At 60.1% G+C, this 16,152-nt stretch overlaps 1 protein-coding gene across 1 annotated transcript in view; it reads left to right on the forward strand.

Moving 5' to 3' along the window:
- GJC1 (gap junction protein gamma 1) overlaps positions 1 to 5,448 on the forward strand; it is a 41,774-nt gene extending 36,326 nt beyond the window's left edge. The window contains exons 3-4 of the mRNA XM_064174571.1: positions 96 to 168; positions 1,242 to 5,448. Of these exons, the coding sequence (XP_064030641.1) occupies positions 1,261 to 2,442 (1,182 nt within the window). The 5' untranslated portion in view covers positions 96 to 168; positions 1,242 to 1,260 and the 3' untranslated portion in view covers positions 2,443 to 5,448. The remainder of the gene's footprint in view (positions 1 to 95; positions 169 to 1,241) is intronic.
- The last annotated feature ends 10,704 nt before the right edge of the window (positions 5,449 to 16,152 follow it).

Below are 16,152 nucleotides of genomic sequence, written 5' to 3' on the forward strand. Positions count from 1 at the left end.
TAACACTGAAAATGCAGAGCAGCTGCATCTTTCCCTCCTTCTCAGGGTACTTGGTTTCTGAAATGGCAGTGAACTGCTCCTCTCTTTTGTCACAGACTTCTCAGAAGCCTGCGGGGGAGAGGCAGGATCTGCAAGCACACTCTGGCAGCTGGAGGTTCCCGGTAGCAGGTGATGCTCCAAACCTGGTGGGCTGTAGAATTCCAGAGTGTTCTGACTCTGTTCATGGGGCAATCCCAAGCACAGACCTAGGCTGGGCAAGGAGTGGCTCCAGAGCATTCTGGAGGAGAAGGCATTGGGGGTGTCAGTTGGTGACAAACTCCCCAGGAGCCAGCACTGTTCCCTGGCAGCCTGGCCACAGCAGCCAGGTGTGCAGCCTGGAGAAGAGGAGGCTCAGGGCAGACCTCATTGCTCTCTGCAGCTACCTGAAGGGAGATTGTGCCCAGCTGGGCCACAAGAATGCTCCAGGTTGGGGGCAGGGTGGCTGGAACCTGCTTGGTGCAAAAGGACCAGGGTGGGGTTTGTCAACCTCAGCTGTGTGCTGGCTGCAGCCAGAGCAGGGAGAGCATTAGCACAGGGATTCTGCCCTTCTGCTCTGCTCAGGCTGCAGCACTGCCTCCAGCACAAGAAGGACCTGGAGCTGCTGGAGAGGGTCCAGAGAAGGCCACAGAGAGCTGGGGAACCTCCCCTGTGGGGACAGTCTGAGAGAGTTCTTCAGCCTGGAGAAGAGAAGGCTCCAAGGAGGCCTTAGAGCAGCCTTCCAGTAGCTAAAGAGACTCCGGGAGAGCTGGGGAGGGACTTCTGGCAAGGTCTAGGAGTGCCAGGAGGAGGGACAATGGCTTTGAACTGGGAGAGGGGAGAGTGAGAGTGGAGATGGGGAAGAAATTGTTGAGAGGGAGGGTGAGGAGACACTGGAACAGGTTAAGGGTGGTGAGACCCTGGCACAGGTTTGCCAGGGAGGTTGTGGAGCACAGAAGCACCCAATGTGATCAAAGATCACATTGGGTGCTTCTGTGCTCCACAACCTCCCTGCAGGTGCTCAGGACCAGGCTGGATGAGTCCTTCATCACTCTGACCATGGCAGGGTGGGGTTGGAACTGGATGCTCTTGAAGCTCCCTTCCAACCCAACCCCTTCTGTGATTCTAACGTCGGCATCCCGTAGGCTCCAGCTGATCAAACTCACAAATGTATTTTTTTTTGGGGGGTGGGGGTGGGGATTTGTTTTGTCTTCGTTTTCTTTCAGCTAAACTCATTTGACCACCATGAGTTGGAGCTTCCTGACCCGTCTGTTAGAGGAGATCCACAACCACTCCACCTTCGTGGGCAAGATCTGGCTGACGGCGCTGATCGTCTTCCGCATCGTCCTGACCGCGGTGGGAGGAGAATCCATTTACTACGACGAGCAGAGCAAGTTTGTGTGCAACACGGAGCAGCCAGGCTGCGAGAACGTCTGCTACGATGCTTTTGCTCCCCTGTCACACGTCAGGTTTTGGGTCTTCCAGATCATCCTGGTCGCCACTCCCTCCGTCATGTACCTGGGCTACGCCATCCACAAGATCGCCCGCATGGTGGAGCACGGCGAGGCCGACAGGAGGAGCCGCGGCAAAGGCTTCTCCGTGCGCTGGAAGCAGCACCGCGGCTTGGAGGATGCTGAGGAGGACCACGAGGAGGACCCCATGATGTACCCAGAGATGGAGCTGGAGAGCGAGCGGGAGAACAAGGAGCAGCAGGCCCCCGCCAAGGCCAAGCACGACGGCAGGCGGCGGATCCGGGAGGATGGGCTGATGAAGATCTACGTCCTGCAGCTGCTGGCCAGGGCTACCTTCGAGGTCGGCTTCCTGGTGGGGCAGTACTTCCTGTACGGCTTCCAGGTCAGCCCCATCTTCGTGTGCAGCAGGACGCCCTGCCCCCACAAGATCGACTGCTTCATCTCCAGGCCCACCGAGAAGACCATTTTCCTGCTCATCATGTACGGGGTGAGCTGCATGTGCCTGCTGCTGAACGTCTGGGAGATGCTGCACCTGGGCTTCGGCACCATCCGGGACACCCTGAACAACAAGAGGAAGGAGCTGGAGGACTCCGGTCCCTACAGCTACCCCTTCACCTGGAACACGCCGTCGGCCCCGCCCGGCTACAACATCGCGGTGAAGCCGGAGCAGCTGCAGTACACGGAGCTGTCCAACGCCAAGATCGCCTACAGGCAGAACAAGGCCAACATCGCCCAGGAGCAGCAGTACGGCAGCAACGAGGAGAACATCCCTGCCGACCTGGAGAACCTGCAGAGGGAAATCAAAGTGGCTCAGGAGCGCCTGGACCTCGCCATCCAGGCGTACAACAACCAAAACAACCCCAGCGGGTCCCGGGAGAAGAAATCCAAGGCAGGCTCCAACAAGAGCAGCGCCAGCAGCAAGTCGGGAGATGGGAAGAGCTCGGTGTGGATCTGAGGGCGGCTGGGTTCAGGCAGTGCTGCCCTCCCTCCTCGCTGGGCACAGCTGGCACCCCTCGGACCGTGGCTTCCCTTGGGCGAGCGCTGGACTCTGCTGGCCTGCAGGGATCCTGCTGGCTTGTGACACAGCCCCCCCGAGGGGGCTGCACTCAGACCTTAGAGGGGCTTAGAGGACTCTTTTCTTCTGTCTTCCCAGTCAGGAGGCTGCTTGGGTACACTTCAGCCGTTCTCACCAAGGGTTCGTGCTGCATGCACAGGCCTCTGGCACAGCCATTATTATGCACAGCCTTTCTGTAGCCCAGCCCGGAGCCCTGCCCCGCTGGTTTGCCACACGCCCCAGGGGAAGGCAGTGAGGTAGCCCTTAGTGTGTCCTTCCTCCGCTGTCGTTCCTCCTCCTCCCCAACGTCAAAACTCTCAATGCTGCGTTCCCAAAGTGCCTTCAACGTGCAGACAGCACAGAGGAGCCTCTGCTTCTCCGGGCAGCAGAGCAGGGAAGGGCTTGGGAAGCATCTGTCAGTGGTGCTCTTGACTCTGTCCTTTCCGAGGGTGACTGATGTGCTGCTCCCCAGAGGGAGCTGTCCTGCCGGAGCTACTGTGGGCTGCAGGGGTTCTTTCCCCCGCGGAAAATTACTCGGAGGAGGAACATCCCTGAGTGCGAGTCCTGGTGTTGGGCGTGAGAGTGCCAGCCCTGACACGGGGAGAGGGCTCAGACCTCCCTCCAGGCTCTATGCAACAGGAGGGAGGAGAGACCTCGAACCCTTGCAAACCACCCAGAGACGCGCAGATAGGTTGAGGAGCTCGGCGCGGCCGTGTGATAGCTGCAGCCGCGGATGGGGGCGAGGGCTGTGCTTACGTAACGCCCTGCTCCTCCAGGGCAGGAGGTTGTTACCTTTGGAGGAGATTTCTGTCTCTTCCAAAGTAATTGGCTCGGATGGAGCCGTGGTGGTTCCGCTTCTCCCTGCGTTCCCCCCAGGAGCAGCCTTCCCCCCGCGGCGGGGCGCAGGAGCTGTCTGCGGCGCCTCCCGCCCGGCTCCGCTCCCGATATCAACGACGCTGCCTTAGCCCTCGCCCCCTCCCCTCCCCCGTGGCTGAGGCTGTCTGTTCAGACGGGGCCGTGTGCGTGCCGTGGGTGGCCGCTCGGGGACCAGCCCTGGCTGGCGCTGGGTGGCTTTGGCCTTGCACTTGAATTCCTAACGAGCAGCAGGCAGCGCAGGCAGCGCAGGCAGCACTGCCCTGGGCGCTGTCTTCCTGGCAGGGCTCTGCGCTGCTGCTCCCGCGCTGAAATGGGGCTGCTCATGGCTGCTGTTCATGCTGTGTTCCAGACCTTGCTCTGCTCGCTCGGGTTTGGGTTTTGTTTGTCTGTTTGTTAGGTTTTCATGTGTTTCAGGGGCCTGTTCCCACGCAGGGCTGCTCTGTTTTGAGGCTACCTCCGTCCTTAGTGCCCTGGCCGGGAGCAGGACTGAGGAGTGAGGCTCCGTGGAGGGCCCGGGTGAACCCAGGCTCCGTTCCTGCCCCCACACGACACCCAAGCCTAGGCTCTGCCCCCAGTTCAAAGGAAGGGGACAGCAGCCCAGCCTGCCGTTCCCCTCTCCCCAGGCAGGAGGTGTTTTGCTGGCTGGCTGTGGTCTGTTTTCTCCCCGGGACACCAGGCACAGATCCCAGCCGTCCCTCAGCTCCGTGGCAGCGAGGCGGAAGCCTGCCCAGAGCCAGGGCTCAGCAGCTCCTCCAGCTCAGCTCCTGCTTTGGAAGGAACTTGCTGTGTGGCTTTTTGTGGAGCTGTGACTCCTGGCTGCTGCTCCAGGAGAGGAGCAACCCCTGAGATTGTGCTGAGGGGGTTCAGGGTGATGGAAGCAACACAGCAAGAATGCAGCAGGTCTGAAAGCCTGAGTGGAGCTGCGAGCAGGGAGAGGAGACAGCGAGCCAGGAGGAGCTGTGTGGGGCAGGAGGGAGCTCATTAACAGTGCTCCTCTGATCAAAGAGGGGTCTGAAGAGGAGCTCACTGCCTCAAGATGGGCAGAGAGACTTTGCCAGCAGGATGCTAGGAACGTGGTGGAGAAGCTGGGTGGAAACCATCTTGTCTGAAAGTACCAGGGAAAGGCATTTGGAGCCTGGAGATAAACAGGGATGGTAGCCACAATCCCCTCATTATCCTGACACTGTGGCTGGGTTGTTCTCAGCTTCCAACAAAGGTCGTGCTGCTTGTAAGCCCCGGTGGTGGGTTCAGCACAGCCTCTCCCCCGCTGAGTGGCAGGGAGTGGAAATCCTTTGCCCTTGCTGCTCTCCATGATTTTGTGTTAACAGCTTAAGGTGAGACCCGTCCCCGACAGCTGCTTCCTGCCTCGTTTGTATTAACCCTTCCCAGCTAATGACCAAACCATTGCTCACCTGAAGCTGCTGTCCTGGGCCAGTCCTGCCAGCTGTGCCCCCTCCAGCACAGGCCCCATCAGTCAGCAGGGTGTGCAGAGCATTCCCATCCCAGCCCCCAATCCATTCCCGGAGCACAGCAGTGGGGCTGGGCTCTGTTCCTGGGTTTCTGTTCCCTTTCACTGGTGTGTGGTGTGTGCAGCTCCGGAGCTGGGTGTCCCGTGGTGGTGGTGGTGAAGCTCCACACCTCCCTTCCAGTGGCTGGTTTCAGAGCACTGGGGTCAGGCTTTCCTTTCTCAGAAGCAATTCCTGCACTTCCAGTGCTCTTTGCTTTGGCTCCAGGGCAAACCTTCAGAGGAGAGTTTGGGACAAAAAAAAAAAACAACAACCCACCAAAATAAAACCCTCCTGAAGGGCACTCAGGTTTGTGGTGATGTTCTCTGCTTTTGGAAAGAAAATGAAATGATAATCTGTGAAACCCAGTGGCTTGCTGCAGCCGGCGTCAGAGGCTGCTTCCTCCAGCAATAGAAACTGTGAGGGGGGGGGGAGGGATGTTTTGATGCTTTGTCTTAGAGCCACGACTTGGAATTTTGATCTCTTTGACCTTGTTTAGCATAATAAAGAGTTGGTTAGAAACTAACCCTGCCTCCACGCGTGCCGGTTGCTGCTGGGTGGTGAGGGGGGATTGAAATTGGAGCAGGGGAGATTTGGGATTGGACATCGGGAGGAAGTTCTGCGTTGTGAGGATGGTGAGACGCCGGCACAGGTTGCTCAGGGGAGTGGTTGAATCCCTGGAGGCATTCAAGATCAGATTCAAGGTGGGCCTGGGCAGCCTGCTCTAGTTGGAGGTGCCCCTGCTGCCTGCAGAAGGGTTGGACAAGATGCCCTTGGAGGGTCCCTTCCAGCCCCGTGCAATCTGTGAATCTAAGAACAAGACAAAGCCTGAACTCAGAAGGTGTCTCTTGGGCAGCCCTGGGGAGCAGCAGTGCCTGTGAGCACAGTGCCCAGTGCAGGCTGCAGCCTGTGCTGGCCTCCACTGCGGTGTTTTTCAGGGCAGCACAGGGAGCTGCTGCCCAGCTGAGTGCCTGTCTGTGCCACCCTCACAAAGGGTACCTTTTGTGCCTGTCCCTGCTGCCCCTCACTGCAGACCTGGCCTAAGAGTAGGGGCTGTTGGATCTCTTCAGTCTGGAAGGAGCAGCCTGAGGGGGATCTCATCAGTGCTCATCAATACTTACAGGGTAGGTGGCAAGAAGATGGGGCCAGGCTTTTTTCAGTGGTGCCCAGTGACAGGGCAGGTAAGTGGCACCAACTTGAACACAGGCAGCTCCATCTGAACAGGAGGAGGGACTTGATCATCTCCAGAGGTCCCTCCCGTTCTGTGAGTACGGCTGAGAGGGCATTAAGTGCAGCTGCAAGGAAGGGAGAAATGAGATGGGCTCAGTGGGGTGGGCTTGGAATGAAGAGCTGCATAGTGGGAATTAAGGCCAAAAGCAGCTGAGTGGACACAGGCAACACTGCTCCAGCTCCCAGAGCAGGGTGTCCCTGAGCCTCGGCGCCGGGAATCGGTGGCAGTCACCGAGGCAGCGGTGACAATTGGTGACAATCCTGTCTGTGCCCTCATCTCTCAGGTTACCTGAGCACCCTGCAGCCTCCGCAGGCTGAGAAAAGCAGCTGGAGCAGGGCAGTGCCCCGCAGCAGCTACCAGCCCCGTACCCAGGCAGGGCAGCGCTGACTCGGGGTCAAGTGCCCGCAGAGAGCCAGGCGGCGCCGCGGCCCCTCCGCTGCTCCGGGACGCTTGACCTCGCCGCTGTCTGCAGCATGTGACGATGTGGGCATGAGTCAGAGCTGCCAGCTGCGGGCTGCCCAGCCTGTGCTGTGCCCCTGAGAGCGCCCAAGCCTTCATCTCGGCTTCCAGCGGCTCCCCGGCTGCGGCGCTTACCGCAGCTGACAAGGATGGGAGCGGCTGCGGCGCTGCTCGCCTGCAGCACGGTCCTCGGGAAGGCAGCTCCCAGAGGCCGCCAGGTGCTGGCTGCGTCTGATTCTGTGCTCAGAGACAGCCTGGGAGCAGGGAGCCCTGAGGTCGTGGTCGGGACCGTGTGGGCTCCCTCCAGGCTCAGTCGTGGCCGGGGCCGTGTGGGCTCCCCCCAGGCGCGGCTCGGCTGCTCCCTGCAGACGCTTGCTCGGTGCTGCTGGAGGTGCCCCTGGGTGTTTGTGGCCTCCAGCTGCTGCTCCGAGGGCAGACGTCCCCCGGGGACCCTGTGTCGCATCTGCCAGCCCTGCACAGATGCTGCGGGTCCCCCCTGACGGCATCACGACATGATACAGCTGCTGCTCCGTGTCACTGGGCAGGCAGCTGACAGCTCTGCCTTGTCTGCCTTCATTAGAAAAGGGCAGGGATTGTGCCCCTGGACTTGGCACTGCCGAGGCCACACCTTGAGTGCCAAGGTCAGTTTTTGGCTTTCACTGCCAGAAGGACATTGAGAGGCTGGAGCAGAGCCAGAGAAGGGCATCAGAGGTGGGGAAGGGTCTGGAGAAGAGAGCTGGGGAGGAGCAGCTGAGGGAGCTGGGGGGGGAGCAGTGTGGGGAGGAGGAGGAGGCTGAGGGAGACCTCATTGCTCTCTGCAGCTCCCTGAGAGGAGGCTGCAGTCAGGTGGGGATTGGGCTCTGCTCCCAGGTCAAAAGCAATAGGATGAAAGGAGAAGCCCTTAAGTTGCCCCAGGGGAGGTTTAGGTTGGACATGAAGACCAATTTCTTCCCCTTGGGGCTGCCCAGGGCAGTGGTGGAGTCCCCACCCCGGGAGGGCTTTCAGAGCTGTGTAGCTGTGGTGCTGAGGACCATGGTTGGTGGTGCCCTGGGGCAGTGCTGGGTAAAGGCTTGGACTGGAGGATCTTAAAGGTCTCTTCCAACCTAAACAGTTCTGTGTTTCTGTGACAGCAGAACTGATTTCCTACCAGGTTTGGCAAGTGTGAGTTAGATCCTGCCTGGGGAGTCACTCTCCTGTCAGAGGAGTAGCTTTGGGGTTTGATGCCATTAGCTTGAAGTGTTCCTGCCTGGAGCTCAGCTCCAGTCCCACAGCAGCTCCTCCATCCTCCTTGGTGACTTGTTAATAATTCAAGAGTTCTTGATGCCTGGCACACAGCTTCACCAGCCAGGAGGTTCCTTTGGAGAGGAGCTGTTTGCTGAGATGTTTGCTCTAGGGAGGGGTTGTGATGTGCTTGGGCCCTTCTGCTCAGCCCTGCCCTGAGAGATGCTTGCAAGAGATGGGCTCAGCCTGGCTGGCAGTGGAGGAGCTGGGCAGACCTCAGCTCTCTGCAGCAGCAGGGGAAGGAGCTCAGGGGCTGCTGCTCCTGCAGGGCTTGCCATTCATTTTCTCTGTCAGAGGAGACTTCAAATATCAGTTGTTCATTGCTGGGGAGATGACATTTTGCTTTCTGCAGCCTGACATTATTGCTGCTGTGTAAATGCTGTGCTGATAGTCGAGCAACACCGCCCCAGGAGGAGGATTTAAAGGCACCCAGCCCACGCTCATCGCTGCTGTGGTTCCTGCAAGGGGCAGACTTTGCTGTCCTCCCTTGGATTTTGCAGTGAACAGGATGGTTTTGGTTACTCTCTGGCAGGGGATGTGCTGCCTGTTGGTGGACCTGAGCCTGGTGTGGTCCCTGTGGCTGTGGCCAAACTCTGTGTTGCACCTTGGGAGCTGCACACCCATGGCCAGGTCTGTAACTTCTGCTGCCTCGTGGCCTGGGTCTGCTCTGCCTGGAGGTGATGCTTGGCTGAGCAGCAGCAGCTGCACACTCAATTCATTGTCAGGGATGGCCACAGCCTGCGCCAGACCTCAGTCACTGGCATGGCTGTGGCATGGAGCCATGCAGGGCTGTGTCATCTGTGGCACACTGTGCCAGGAGGTTGGTGCCCGTGTTCAGGTGGAAGGTGGGGGCCCAGTCCCTGTGGTGAATGAAGTCAGCAAAGCAGCAGTGATGGCTTTTAGCTTGCTAACAGCTCTGCTGGAGGGCCAGGCCCGGGGAGTGGAGGAGAGCTGAGTTAAAGCCAGCTGCAGGCTGATCACCAGCAGTGTCCCCCAGGGCTCAGTGCTGAGGTCAGTTCTGTTTAGCATCTTCATCAGTGATGTGGGTGAGGAGATGGAGGCACCCTCAGTGAGGCTGCAGATGACAGCAAATTGAGTGGCAATGTTGGTCTGCTGCAGGGCAGGAGGCTCTGCAGAGGGCCCTGGGCAGGCTGGAGCCAGGGGCTGAGGCCAATGGGATGAGGCTCAGCAAGGCCAAGGGCTGGGTCCTGCACTTGGCTCACAACAGCCCCAGGAAGGCTCCAGGCTGGGGGCAGAGTGGCTGAAACTGCCCAATGGAAAAGGCTCTGGGGGTGCTGGGTGACAGCAGCTGGAGATGAGCCAGGAGGTGCCCAGGTGGGCAAGGAGGGCACCAGCAGCCTGGCCTGGGTCAGCAGTGGAGTGGGCAGCAGGAGCAGGGCAGGGATTGTGCCCCTGGGCTGGGCACTGGGGAGGCCACAGCTGGATGCTGGGTGCAGGTTTGGGCTCCTCACTGCCAGAAGGACATTGAGAGGCTGGAGCAGGGCCAGAGAAGGACAGCACAGGTGGGGAAGGGTCTGGAGAAGAGAGCTGGGGAGGAGCAGCTGAGGGAGCTGGGGGGGTGCAGTGTGGGGAAGAGGAGGCTGAGGGAGACCTCATTGCTCTCTGCAGCTCCCTGAGAGGAGGCTGCAGCCGGGGGGGGGGTGGGGGGGGGGGTTGGGCTCTGCTCCCAAGGGTCAAGAGAACAAGAGGAAACAGCCTCCAGCTGTACCAGGGGAGGTTTGGGCTGGGCAGGAGGAATCATCAAACCCAAACAGTTCTGTGATCCTTCTGGGAAGCCTCAGGGCAGCCTCTCAGCTCCCACCTTGCCCTTCTTTATCAGACAGAGGGCAGTTACTTTTCCCCCTCTCTGGGTTGTTTCTCACCCCCCAGGAATTCACTTTGCCTTTCAATCACCCCGTGCCAGGCAGTTCCTAAACTTAAAATCACCTCCAAATGCATTCCCAGCAAACTCCTTCAAAAGCCTGTTCTGCATGGAAGATGTTTTGGGCAGGGGCAGCTCCCACCAGCCCTTGGTCAAGGACTCATCCAGCCTGGTCCTGAACATCTGCAGGGAGGTTGTGGAGCACAGAAGCACCCAATGTGATCAAAGATCACATTGGGTGCTTCTGTGCTCCACAACCTCCCTGGGGAACCTGTGCCAGGGTCTCACCACCCTCAACCTGTGCCATGGTCTCTCACTCTCCCCTCTCTCACTTCAAAGCCTCGTCCTGTCCCTCCCAGCCCTTGTCAAAGCCCCTCCCTTGCTCTCTTGCAGCCCCTTCAGGTACTGGAAGGCTCCTCTGAAGTCTCCCTGCAGCCTTCTCCTCTCCAGGCTGAATGGAGGAATCCTGATGGGCAGCAAGGGAAGATCCTCCTCAAGGGATGAGACCCCAGGAGAAGGGTAGGAGCCAGTGTAGGGGTGAGGAGATGGTCACATAAATGCCCTGCTCTGGGGTGCCAGAGTGCTGCAGATGCCCTGGGGAGGAGAGAAGCATCCTGAGGGACCCGGGAGCTCATTTAACAGTTTGCTGCTTTCCAGAGTTGAATTCCTGAGCATCCAGGGGGGAGAAGCTCAGGAAAACAGAGTGGAGCCTTTTGCTTGTCAGATGCCAGTTGGACTCCCTGATCTCTGCTGCAGCAGCTGGCCCCGGGCTGAGGAGGGCTCGATGCTGTGCTGCCATCTCAGCTGGCAGGGGCACAGGGCTCCCACAGGCACGGGGAGCTGCAGGGCTGCCTCCCCTCGCCCTGGCTGCACTGGCAAGGTGACAAGGGGCTGGCAAGGTGGCACCAGCCTGCTGGGACCCTTGATTCAGTTCTGCTGATCTGACTTTGGCCTGCTGTGTGCCAACCTGCCCCTCCCCTGCATGCCAACCTGCCCCTCTCCTGAGTGCCAGCCTGCCCCTCTCCTGCATGCCAGCCTGTCCCTCTCCTGCATGCCAACCTGCCCCTCTCCTTCATGCCAGCCTGTCCCTCTCCTGCATGCCAGCCTGCCTCTCTCCTTCATGCCAGCCTGCCCCTCTCCTGCATGCCAACCTGTCCCTCTCCTGCATGCCAGCCTGTCCCTCTCCTGCGTGCCAGCCTGCCCCTCTCCTGCATGCCAACCTGCCCCTCTCCTGCATGCCAACCTGCCCCTCTCCTGCATGCCAGCCTGTCCCTCTCCTGCGTGCCAGCCTGCCCCTCTCCTGCGTGCCAGCCGCGGCCGCTGGTGGGTTAAGCTCGGGCAGGAGCTGTGCCTCGCTGTGCCCCGAGAGGCTGGCCCCGGCCCGCAGCCGCACAGGCTCCCAGCTGGCAGAGGCTGCAGGGCAGAGCAGTCCGCTCCGGGCAGCAGCGCAGCGCTCCCGCGGCAGGCTCCGCGCTTGGGTTTCCCCATCCCCCCCGGGACCTTCGCTCCCTCCGCCCCGCGCAGCAGGAGCTGCAGCACACCAAAGCCTCCCATTGCCTTTCCAGGCCACTGGCTGGCTTCGGGGCTCCTCACTGTCACCCCGCCCGTGGGCCTCACAGGCAGCTCCTGCTGCGGCCAGGCTGGCACAGAAGCTGGCACAGAAGCTGCCCCAGCACCCAGCTGGCTGCTGGCAGCTCCTGCACCCAGTGCCGTGGAGCTGCTCTTGCCTGTCGCTCCGGCTCCTGGGCTGCCCTGGGGGGCTCAGCTCTCCTTTTCCTGCCTGGCTTAACAGGACAAGAAGTGGCCTCAAGTTGCCTCAGGGGGGGTTCAGGTTGGCCATGTGGAACAGTTTCCTCCTCAAAGGGCTGCCCAGGCCGGTGGTGGAGTCCCCATCCCGGGAGGGCTTCCAAAGCTGTGCAGCTTTGAGGGCCATGGGCTTTGAGGGCCATGGTTTAGGGGTGCCCTGGGGCAGTGCTGGGTTAAGGCTTGGACTGGATGATCTGAAAGGTCTCTTCCAACTAAAACAATTCCATGAGTCCATGACTTTGAGGGTCAGAGCTATTGTGGGAAGGGTCTCAGTGTGCCTGTGTCTGGACCAGGGCCAGCAGCTCGTGGGAGCTTCCTCACCTGAAGCTGTTAACCCAGAAAGAAGTTTTTAAATGATGTCTAAAATTATCTCTCTGCTGCACAAAAAAAAAGAGCTGTGGGCAGGCTGGAGAGGGCCCAGAGAAGGGCTCCAGAGATGATCCAAGAACTGGAAGCATGTGAGGAAAGGCTGAGAGAGCAGGGTTTGCCCTGCCTGGAGTACAGAACCACAGAATCAGGCAGGTTGGAAGAGAGCTCCAAGCTCACCCAGCCCAGCCTAGCACCCAGCCCTGCCCAACCAACCAGACCATGGCACTAAGTGCCCCAGCCAGGCTTGGCTTCAACACCTCCAGCCATGGCCACTCCACCACCTCCCTGGGCAGCCCATTCCAGTGCCAATCACTCTCTCTGCCAACAACTTCCTCCTCACATCCAGCCTGAACCTGCCCTGGCACAGCTTCAGGCTGGGTCCCTTTGTTCTGTTGATGGTTGCCTGGCAGCAGAGCCCAACCCCACCTGGCTACAGCCTCCCTGCAGGCAGCTGCAGGCAGCAATCAGCTCTGCCCTGAGCCTCCTCTGCTGCAGGCTGCACCCCCCCAGCTCCCTCAGCCTCTCCTCACAGGGCTGTGCTCCAGGCCCCTCCCCAGCCTTGCTGCCCTTCTCCAAACACCTTCCAGTAGAAGGCTCAGGGGAGACCTTCTCACCATGTCCCAGCATTTAAAGAGTGGCTGCAGAGCAGAGGAGACTCCCTTTTGCCAAGGGGTCCCTCGGGAAAGAGGTGGTGGGGACAGGTTACTGCCGAGGAGCCCCTGACTGGGCAGCAGAGAGACTGCCCACAGGGAGAACAAGCAGCAATGCAGTAAGTGCCAGGGGTGGGCAGAGGCCCCAGCACTGGAGATTTTAACCCTGGGCTGGGCAGGGGCTGGGGCAGCTTGGCCAGACTCAGCTTTTGCCAGCAAAGGCTGGGCAGGTGATCACAGCATGAACCAGGCTGGGGAAGACCTTTGAGATCACTGAGTCCAACCCAGCACCTCCTAATGCACTGACCCCTGGCACCGAGTGCCTCATGCAGCCTCCTCTTAAACACCTCCAGCCACGGGGACTCCACCCCCACCCCCCCGGGCAGCCCATCCCAGTGCCAATCCCTCCTGCTGTGAAGACTGCTCCTTGAGGTCCTTCCAACCTGCTTCTATGGTTCTGTGATTCCATGGATGAAAAGAGACTCTGAGGTGTGTCAGGTGCCTCTGCAGGCTTGGGGATGCTGAGGTTTTGCTCACCTCCTTCATCCCTGCTGTTGGGGGTGAGGGTTTCTGGCTGCCATCAGAGTGTTGCCTCCAAGAGGTCTGCAGGTTTCAGCTTTCATGTCTATGTGATTCCATCTCTCCCTCACTTCCATCCCTGTGTGTCCACCACCCCAAACAGCTCCTCAGGGCAGCCAGTGGGAGGAAGCCTTTGAGGGGAGTGGCCACCAGGACCACGAGAAGAGAAGGCTCTGGGGAGATGTAATAACAACCTGCCAGGACCTGAGGGGGTTACAGGAAAGCTGCACAGAGACTGCTCCCAAAGGCCTGCAGGAACAGGACCAGGGCACTGGCTGCAAACCAGAGCAGAGCAGATTTAGGTTGGCTGTGAGGAACAAGTTCTGCACCAGGAGGCTGCTGGAACACTGCAGCAGGTTGCCCAGGGAGGTGGCTGTGGCCCCATCCCTGGAGATGTTCAAGGTGAGGCTGGGCAGGGCTCTGGGCAGCCTGACCTAGTGAGGATGTCCCTGCTGAGTGCAGGCGTTGGGCTGGATGAGCTTTGGAGGTCCCTTCCAGCCCACAGCACTCTGTGATGCTGTGATTCCAAGAGCAAGGCAGCAGCAGCTCAGCCTTTGCCCCCTGCCTGCCCTTCCTGGCCACGGATCTGCTCAGCCTGCTCAGCCCCAGAGCAGGGCAGGGAGCAGCCAATGGCAGCAGATGAGCCCCAGGCACAGGGCAGCTGCTTAAGGCAGGCACAGGACTCCCTGCAGCTGGCTGAGGCTGTGGTGGAGAGAGCTGGAGGTGGGCAAAAGCATCCTGAGACCCTCCAGCTGCAGCTGTGGGCAAGGTGACAGTGGCAAACCTCCCCTGGGCTCTAATGGCACAGAGCTGTCTGGCTTGGGGAAGCCCTCTGAGATCACCCAGCCCAACCCAGCCCCACCATGGCCTCTACACCCTGTCCCCAGGGGACCTCAGAGGTGCCTTCCAGCCCAGCCCATTCTGTGACTCATGACCCTGTGCCCCTTGTGTCTGCCAAGCCATGCCAAGCCTGTGCCAGAATCCCCAGGGCCCTTTGGTGTAGCCCACTGCAGCTCAGCCTGCCCAGTGCCTCCTGCTCCTGCCAGGCTCTGGTGGCCTCCACCACAGCCACATCCTGCTCAGTGACCCCTCGGTGGCTGGAGCTGCTGCTGCCCCCCTGCCCCCAGCTCAGCTGCTGGAGGGGCACAGGGGCTGGCAAGGCTAAGGGCTGTGGTTGTGGCTCTGTGGCTGTGGCTGTGGTTGCAGCTGTGTCTGTGACTATGGCTGTGCTGTGGCTGTGGTTGTGGCTCTGTGGCTGTGGCTGTGACTATGGCTGTGGCTCTGTGGCTCTGTGGCTGTGGCTGTGACTATGGCTGTGCTGTGGCTGTGCTGTGGCTGTGGCTGTGACTATGGCTGTGCTGTGGCTGTGGCTGTGGTTGCAGCTGTGGCTGTGACTATGGCTGTGCTGTGGCTCTGTGGCTCTGTGGCTGTGGCTGTGACTATGGCTGTGGCTCTGTGGCTCTGTGGCTGTGGCTGTGACTATGGCTGTGCTGTGGCTCTGTGGCTGTGGCTGTGACTATGGCTGTGCTGTGGCTGTGGCTGTGGTTGCAGCTGTGGCTGTGACTATGGCTGTGGCTGTGCTGTGGCTCTGGTTGTGGTGCTGTTGCTGTGACTGTGCTGTGGCTGTGGCACTGTGGCTCTGGCTATGGCTGTGCTGTGCTGTGGCTATGGCTGTGGCTATGACTATGCTGTGGCTGTGCTGTGGCTATGGCTGTGGCTGCAGCTGTGGCTGTGGTTGTAGCTCTGTGGCTGTGGCTATGGCTGTGCTGTGGCTGTGGCTATGGCTGTGGCTATGGCTATGCTGTGGCTGTGCTGTGGCTGTGGCTCTGTGGCTGTGCTGTGGCTATGGTTATGCTGTGGCTGTGACTATGTCTCTGGCTATGGCTATGGCTGTGGCTGTGGCTATGGCTGTGGCTGTGGCTATGGCTGTGCTGTGGCTGTGGCTGTGTGGCTGCGCTATGGCTGTGGCTGCAGCTGTGGCTATGGCTATGCTGTGGCTGTGCTGTGGCTACGGCTATGGTTGCAGCTGCGGCTGTGGTTGTAGCTCTGTGGCTGTGGCTATGGCTGTGCTGTGGCTGTGGATGTGGCTATGGCTGTGGCTATGATGTGGCTGTGCGGTGGCTGTGGCTATTCTGTGGCTGTGTGGCTGTGGCTATGGCTGTGCTGTGTCTGTGTCTGTGTCTGTGCTGTGTCTGTGTCTGTGGCTATGGCTGTGGCTGTGGCTGTGCTGTGGCTGTGGCTATGCTGTGGCTGTGGCTGTGGCTGTGGCTATGGCTGTGGCTATGGCTGTGCTGTGGCTATGGCTGTGCTGTGGCTATGCTGTCGCTGTGGCTGTGGCTGTGGCTGTGTGGCTGTCGCTGTGGCTGTGGCTATGCTGTCGCTGTGGCTGTGGCTGTGGCTGTGTGGCTGTATGGCTGTGGCTGTGGCTGTGGCTGTGCTGTGGTTGTGGCTGTGTGGCCCTGTGCTGCCATCCGGGCAGGGACGGAGGGGCAGCTGCTGTGCCCTGTGGCCGTGTGAGCCTTCAGAGGCTCTCCCAGCTGGCAGCTGAGCCTGGTCAGAGCCTGGGGTGGGCTCTTGCTTGCTTTGCTGGAGAGGAGGCTGTGGGGTTTGGCTGTGCTGTGTCCCCAGCGTTTGGGCCTCTGCCCCATGGGTTGCCCCCACAGAAAGGAGGGCATCTCCCCACTGCCCTTCATGCAGCAGCCCTGCCCCTGCCCATCTGACATCTCTCTCTGCTCTCAAACAGCAACCAAAACATGACAATGTGCAGCTGAGTGCCAGAGGCTGCAGCCAGGCTCTGCCCGGTGGTGCCCATGACAGCACAGGGGCAATGGTGGGAGCTGAGGTGTAGGAAGTGCCATGGGCACACGAGGGGAAGTTTGTTCCCTGTGAGGGTGCCAGAGCCTGGCACAGGCTGCCCAGGGGGGCTGTGCAGTCTCCCTCTGGAGAGATTCCAACCCCTCCTGGCTGTGTTCC

This window comes from Pogoniulus pusillus, chromosome 40, assembly GCF_015220805.1.
Source record: "Pogoniulus pusillus isolate bPogPus1 chromosome 40, bPogPus1.pri, whole genome shotgun sequence".
NCBI lineage: Eukaryota > Metazoa > Chordata > Aves > Piciformes > Lybiidae > Pogoniulus > Pogoniulus pusillus.